Source organism: Otolemur garnettii, unplaced genomic scaffold, assembly GCF_000181295.1.
Source record: "Otolemur garnettii isolate 467f Iridium unplaced genomic scaffold, OtoGar3 scaffold00029, whole genome shotgun sequence".
NCBI lineage: Eukaryota > Metazoa > Chordata > Mammalia > Primates > Galagidae > Otolemur > Otolemur garnettii.
This window is the reverse complement of record NW_003852424.1, coordinates 16315989-16323608: the sequence shown is the minus strand read 5'-3', so window position 1 is coordinate 16323608 and position 7620 is coordinate 16315989. Positions and strand designations below refer to the sequence as shown.

Here is a 7620-nt window from a genome sequence, read left to right as displayed (position 1 = left end):
GAGTAGAGTGCTATGGCATCACAGCTTACAGCAACCTTCAACTCCTAGGCTCAAGTGAGTCTCCTGCCTCAGCTTCCCAAGTAGCTGGGACCACAGGCGCCCACCACAATGCCCGGCTATTTTTTAGTTGCAGCCGTCATTGTTGTTTTGGCAGGCCGGTTGGATTCAAATCCGCCACCTTATGGGTATGTGGCTGGCGCCTTAGCCACTGGAGCCACCGGCACCTAGCCTATCTTAATTTTTAAAAATGAAAATAATGGGCTCGGCGCCTGTGGCTCAAGCGGCTAAGGCGCCAGCCATGTACACCTAAGGTGGTGGGTTTGAATCCCCAGCCCGGGCAATCCAAACAACAATAATGGCTGCAACCAAAAAATAGCTGGGCATTTTGGTGGGCGCCTGTGGTCCCAGCTACCTGGAAGGCTGAGGCAGGAGACTCGCTTGAGCTCAGGAGTTGGAGATTGCTGTGAGCAGTGAAGCCATGGCACTCTACCCAGGGGGACAGCTTGAGGCTCTGTCTCAAAAAAAAAAGAAGTGGGTACTCGATGTGGGGGCACCATTAGCAGCACACAGCAAAGGTTCAGGGAAGCTCAGGGCTTTCTCAGCCCAGCCCTGCCATGTTAGGGCACATAGGTGGATGCTTCCCACTGGTCTGGACCCAGCGGTACCTGGCCACCAAGGGGCATCAGGCCCACTGCCCAGGGAAGGGTCACACAAGTCAGCAGAACAATTGCAGGCTCCACTGAGGCAGGGAGGGGCAGGGTTCATGGCACCCATTTCACAGACACAGGAGCCAAGGCCTCAGCTACCCTGGGAGGCTAAAGAGCACACATTAGACAAAATCTAGGCCCCTTCACTTAGGCATTCCTCTTGTAGTACCCTGTGGTTCCCATGTAGGCTCGGGGTTAATCAAGGCCTGTCATCATCAGGAATATCAAGGGCCCAGAGAGGCTGGGAAACCACCAGAGCCGCACAGCCAGAACAGGCACAGGCCTGAGTGAGAGCTTCTGTTCACACAAAGCCCCTCTCCAAAGCTACCCCTTAACCCCGGCCTCATCCACAAACCTCTCTGAGCATTACTGTGTGCTGCTCCTGAGAGGAGCCCACTTCCCCAGTCCTCTCCAAGCAGCTCATACAGCAGAAAATCCACCATCTATAGCAATGGTTCTCAACCTGTGGGTCACAACCCCTTTGAGGGTTGAATAACTATTTCACTGGGGTCACCTAAATACATCCTGCATATCAGATATTTACATTACAGTTAATAACAGTAGAAAAATTACAGTTATGAAGTAGCAATGAAAATAATTTTATGGTTGGGGTCACAACACGAGGAACTGTATTAAGGTTCGCAGCATTAAGAAGGTTGAGAACCATTGACCTATAGCATCTAGGAGGGAGCCACACCCCAAAGATAGTCTCAGAGTGAGTCCAGGAGCTGCCCAGGGCTCTGTTGGGAGGGGGAGTGGCTAGAGGAGCCCAGCCAGATGTCAAGCCATCAGTCCATAGCAGAGCAGGGTACATAGGCTGCTTAGAGAGGGGCCTACCTCGGACTCTGAAAAACATGTGATTTAGAAAGAAGAAGGTGGCCTTGGCTGGGGGCACGGCAAAGTCAAAAACATGGGGTCCAGATGAGGAGGAGCAGCTCAGAGGAAGGCTAGATAGGCCATTGTACCCACCCTAAGGTCTGAATGTGGGAGGGCTCTGGCCTGTGGGGTCACCCTAGCCCTGGATCACAGCTGCCACTGTCTCCCAAACCTGCCTAATTGGTGGCTGATGGGCCCTTTTTGTCCCTGTTTGTGGAGGACAGGGAAGCTGCTATTCATTTCTTCCTAATGCAATAGCAAGAGCATCTAGTTATCTGCTGTCCCTGCCGGAAGGATTACCACATGGTGCTGAGTGCCCAGCCCAGCTGGGACAGCCCTCCAGAGGGTGGTAATGATGTGGCCTATAGGGCCATTTGTTGGTGTCTCTTCCAGGGTCCAGATGGGAACCTGTTTTGTTTTGTTTTGTTTTCTGAAACAGACTCTCACTCTGTCACCTGGGTAGAGTGCTGTGGCATTATCGTAGCTCACAGCAACCTTGAACTCAGGCTTAAGCAATCCTCTTGCTTCTGCCTCCCACATAGCTGGGGCTTTAGGTGCCCCCCACAATTTTCTATTAGTTTTATTTTTAGTAGAGATAGGGTCTCGTTCTTGCTCAGGTTGGTCTTAAATTCCTAAGCTCAAGCAATCCACCTACCTCAGCCTCCCAGAATGCTGGGATCGTAGGTATGAGCCATCATGTTTGGCCTATTTTGGGGTCCCATATTTGTGAGTGCCCATAGAGCAGTTCAAGGTCCCTATGGAGCTCCATGTAGGCACCACAGTATAGGAGGTAGCTCAAACCCTTGTTCCATCTGAGGGAGTAAGCCAGGCCTGTGTTTGGGGTCATAGTGCTTCATCTGGGAGCTGGTCCTTGGGTATAGGATCAGTTTCACAGTGCCCCAGGGGGGCTCGCACCAGCCACGGGGCTCTGGATGGAAGCTGTAGGCACAGTGGTGGGGGGTCTGCTGGGCAGAGGGAGTCAATAGGCACCTGAGACAGGTAGGAGCCGTGAGCCAAGGGGGTGAGGAGCCAGGTTAGAGCAGGGGGTGTGCCTGGGGCTTTTCAAGGCTGTAAAGACACCAGCCCAGGTGACAGAGGGCAGCCTGGGGAGCAGGGGCAGATGGGCAGGTCCTGGCAGTGGGTGGGACCACAGAGGAGGAGGAGGCAGCTGGACCACCTCAGTGAACAACACTGTCCTGACTGGACAGAGGAGGAACACACTGGCTTGTGGCTGTAATACCCTAGTGGGTGTGGCCCAGGAGGTACATGCTGAGGCCTGGCACTCAGAGCAGAGGCTGCCAGAAAGGCAGCACCGGGGAGGCTCCAGTGGAGGGAAGGAAGCAGGGAGAACATACTTACCTGAGCAGGATGAGGAAGCTACCAGGGGCCAAGGAAGCAGGAGGGTGGGAGCAGACTTAGGAGAGTGAGGCTGAGGCCAGAGGAGCACATCTCCCTGTCCAGCTGACCCACCCCAGGATCCCTACCCTGACTTGGCTGGGAAAAGTACCATTAGCCTGAACCCAGCCCCACTCTGTGCCCCACACCTTGAGCTCTGGAGAGGGCATGTAGGAAGGTCCAAGCCTCAGTCTGTCCAAAGCAAATCTGTACAGGCAGAGGAGCCTGGGCCACGCTCATGGAGGATGGGCCACCGGGTGCCACCAGCTGAGTGGTCAAGTCCTGAGAAGCTTCTGGGTGGTTGGAAAAATAAGTTGGGCAACCCAACCACTGAGGGCCCCAAAACCCCATACACAGTGCCCTTGTCACAGACAGGGTGGGGCTGGATGGAGCCAGGCTGTGGTGGAGGAGGATATGGAGGTCCAGGTTACACCCGTGCTCCTTTCCCTCCCCGATCTGTCACCTGTTGTCTCTGGTCCTGCCTTGACTGCACTAGCTGTTTCCTGCTGCTGCCCCACCCACCCTGCTGAGCTGAGGGCTACCCAGGTTGGGGGCAGGTGTGCCTGGTCAGAGAGGGCAGCTGGGGCTGAGCTGCCCCCTGTCTGCCTTTGGGGGACCCGCCTCTTTTATTTTCTCCTGTCTCTTCCTTCCTGCCTGTCCTCTGTCTCGCACCTCCTCTCACCTTGCTCTTCTACGCCCTTCCTGCACGCGCCACCCGCCAGCCCACCGACGAGAGGAGCTGGGTGTACTCCCCACTCCACTATAGTGCACAGGCCCACCAGGCCTCCGACGGCGAGAGTGACACAGTAAGTGTGGCCCGGGGTCGAGGCCTGAGAGAGTGTAGTCCCCCAGACACTCAGGGACAGGTGGGGAAACTGAGGCTGGGGTGGTGGGGATGGGAGGCCCAGAGCCCTACCCTGGGGTCTGATTTGGAGGTGGCCATAGGATGAGGATCTCAGGGCCTGTCAGAATACATGGTTCCTGGCAGAAGGCCCAATGGGTGACCTGGGGGCAGTCCTAACTGGTGCCCACATACACCTTACCCACTCTTCTCACCTCTTTCAGTAAATCCTATGCAGTCCCTAACCTGGCCGCTCCCTGGAGGCACTGCCCACCCAGCTGAGGCCCAGAGCTTGGGGAGACCCCACCGGACCTGCCCACCCACCTGGCCTGACTTCATCCTCCCCTGATGGATGCTGCCAGCCAAGCCCTCCCCACCCTGACAGCTCTGGGCCAACAAGCCTCTCAGGCCACAGTGCCCATCAACTACCTGCACCTGGGAGACTGGGACCTTCCTGAGCATCAAATCATATATTTATTTTGGGTCCTTAAATCTTTGCACAGGGACAGAAGCACGTATGTGCTTTTTAAGGAAAAAAACCAAGACACAAAAACAAACAGAAAAAGAAGAAGCTTCGTTCCACTGCACTTTTTGGTTCTTGCTGTGCTTGCATGGGTCTCTCGGGGGAAACAAGGATATTCCTGCCACGTTTGGGGATCTGTACCCCATGTCCTGGTCACCCTGGCCAACGACCACACTCCTAGTCTCAGCTCGTGACTTGCAGAGGGGACAGCAGGGTCCATCACTTACTGGGGTTCCTCAGAGAACAGAGGCCACCTCCTTGCCCAGAAGCAGATCCTCCCTCCCTCAGCTCAGGTTTGGGGGCCATGGTGCAGGACCTCTGCTCTTAGCAGTGGCCTTGGGGACAGCTCTTACCCGGAGTCCTCAGCATCTGTGTTCCTGACATTCAGGCCTCCTGCCTCCTCATGAGTGAGAATCTCTGGATGCCCACGATCCAGATACATACGGGGGCCTGCTGCCAAGCAGCAGCCAGCCACTCCCACAGAGCTCAGGGCTGGGGGCATGTCCCCCTCCCAGTGTGAACCATGCAGCATCCAACAAAGACATTCCAGAGACATGAGACGCCCCTTCAAAGCAAGAGACGGGCAGAAGGCTGAACCAGGCCACAAGGCTTCCAGAGAGAACTTATGTCATAGAGATGGACTGGGGGCTGATGGGTAGGCCAGCCTTGACACATGGCAGCCACACCTGGCCTTGTCCTAAGGCACAGTCTAGAGAGGCAGATTCCTCTGCCCTAAGTGTTGCCTTCTGGACCAGGGTGGGCATCAAGTTTTAAATGATGTCATTCCTGTGTGTATCAAAGTTTGAGAGAAGACATTGTTTTGGGCTTGCCACCCTCAGCTGAGGTAGTGGCACCTGCCTAGAGAAGCCATCCAGCCCAGAGCCCAACAGGGCAGCCACCGGGGTCCCTGCTATGTCCAAAAAGCACTGGCTAGAGCCAAAAGCCTGGCAGAGTGACACCCCCCACCCCCCCAGCCGATGGACCCTCACCCTGCCTGTTACATGAGTCTCCAGAGACAGGACATGTTGGTGACAGTTCCCTGCCTCTCTTCTAGTCTGCCAGCAGCACAGCCTAGGATGGGGAGAAGTTAGGGGCAGGCTTGGAGCAGAAGTTGCACCTTCTAGGAGAATTTTTCTCTAGTCCTTGCTTCCCTGGCAGAGCCTGATGTGAGACTGAGACAGCTAGACAAACACAGGGATTTGATTTGTTTTGAATCTCTTGCAAGCTCCTGTGATGATACTGCCACGTCCTGCTGTTCAGGTGGCACTGGCTAGAGCCATCCCCTCCCCCAGCCTGTGCCTGCCTGAGCTATGGAGAACCAGGCTGTATTCCCTGGGGCTTTCTCCCCAGCAGGGACAAACACTCCACTCAAGCAGTTCTTCAAGTTTCAGCCCAGAAAAGGGAACAGTCTCCAGCAGGAACCAGCCACCAGTGTGACTCAGAAGAAAAGCCCGTCTGGGGTCCTTGCCTCCTGCCTGTAAAGGTCTGTCCAGCCCTGGAAAGTCTCAGCCTCAAGTCAGAGCCGAGTGCCCATCTGCTGGTGCCCAGCATCCCTGTTCATCCCAGCAGACCCCTGGGGGAGACAGGGCAGGAGTCAGAAGGGGCATCCAGGACCTGGATGACCAACAGGGATGGCAGCATCACCTCATGGGCACCTAAGACCCCCTGCAGCTGTGGGGATGACCTAGAGCAACAAACACATTCCCAGACATTTGGGCTATGTCCAGGGTGGCTCCCTTGGCTCTGCTGAGTGGTTTCCAGGACACAGGAGTCTTTGTCATTTGCTTACCTGCAGGAGAAATTTGCAAATCTCCGTAGACATCACATTTCTGTTGTGTTAAGTCTCCAAGACCCTGTTGGAGACACATTTTGTGTTGGCTGCATTATCTTGTTCCTTGCCAAAAAACTGTAAAAGGATGCTGACGTGTTCCACAGACTGTGAGGGGGAGCATTTGTTTATTATTTTCAGGCAGGGGGCAGGAAGGCAAGACCTATTTATAATGTTTATTGAACTTATGGCCTTCCTCAGACCCCCAGTGAGGAAGGGCCCTGGACCCACCCAGCTGTCCCCCAACCTTGGGAATCTGTAAATAACTAGGTGGCTGAGGCCCACCATCCTTCCTGACCTGTGTCTCATAGCTGCTGCCGCTGAGAACATGGACAGTGTCCAAATTCTTGTACTGTAAGGACAAAAGGCATTTTCTCTGAGACTGACAAGGTGGAAACTTCCATGTGCCCCACCCCATCCCCAAAGCCATCCCAACATGTCCCTTGTCCTCCCCCCCACACCTGGCTCAGTGCAATACTCCTGTCCCTGTGGGATCCCTTGCCATGGTACTGTCACCACAGCCCCTCTGTCCCTGCCCCATGACAAGCGCCCTCAATCTCCTTTTCTCTGGTGGTTCAATCTCTCCACCTAACCCACCCTGATCCTGTTTTTATGACCGAACTGATTGCAGAAATAAACTGCAAACCTTGTGTGTCTTAACTCCCACTGGGATTCCACTCCATTCCTCTGCCCTGAGTTCTGGTCCGTGACAATCTGGAGTACCAAACCTCATGGCACAGGCAAAGGTGCCATGTTCCTCAAACCCAGAACTGAGGGCACCTCTGAAACAAGACAGCCTCTGCTGGCCCCAAATGACACTTGTATGCAGCCCATGCCCTGCCCCTCTATCTGCACCCTCCCTTTTTATGTTGAAGAGATCTCTAATAAATCGGGTATTAAGCATCATCCTAACTCTGTTTGCCTCTTTGGGTTCCAGTGGTCTGGTTGAGAGTTTGAGGACTGATTTTGAGTTTATGATAACTTATGAGATTTATCATAATAGTAATAGGACCCAAACAGCTTAACAGCTGTGGCCCACTTTGGGTTCCACTTCAGATTGGAAAGCATTTCAAAGCTGCTGACAACAGTACAGCCCAGCACAAAGGAAGAGACACTCCCCCAAATTGGTCATCTTTTGGCCAGAGTTGCTCAAATTGAGGGACGAATGGACCCCTGCTGAGGACAATATCCTTTCCAGGCTCCCAATTTGAAAAACTGCATTGAAAGATCCTGTCAATAAGGCAGCCTTAACCTAGAGACAGGTGCAGTTATACAGTTCTTAACATACAGACAGATGTAGAAATGGCATGGCGTTTTTTTGTTTTTTGTTTTTTTGAGACAGAGCCTCAAGCTTTCTCCCTGGGTAGAGTGTTGTGGCATCATAGCTCACAGCAACCTCCAACACCTGGGCTTGAGTGAGTCTCCTGCCTCAGCCTCCCAAGTAGCTGGG

At 54.1% G+C, this 7620-nt stretch overlaps 1 protein-coding gene across 2 annotated transcripts in view; it reads left to right on the top strand.

Moving 5' to 3' along the window:
- PIP5K1C (phosphatidylinositol-4-phosphate 5-kinase type 1 gamma) overlaps positions 1–7082 on the top strand; it is a 77690-nt gene extending 70608 nt beyond the window's left edge. Inside the window, exons 17-18 of one of the 2 annotated variants that reach the window (XM_012804492.2) lie at positions 3701–3784; positions 4044–7082. In XM_012804492.2, the coding sequence (XP_012659946.2) occupies positions 3701–3784; positions 4044–4046 (87 nt within the window). In that variant the 3' untranslated portion in view covers positions 4047–7082. Of the gene's footprint in view, positions 1–3700 lie in introns of both variants that reach the window. The other variant, XM_012804491.2, reaches the window with a different exon arrangement.
- Positions 7083–7620: the final 538 nt, after the last annotated feature.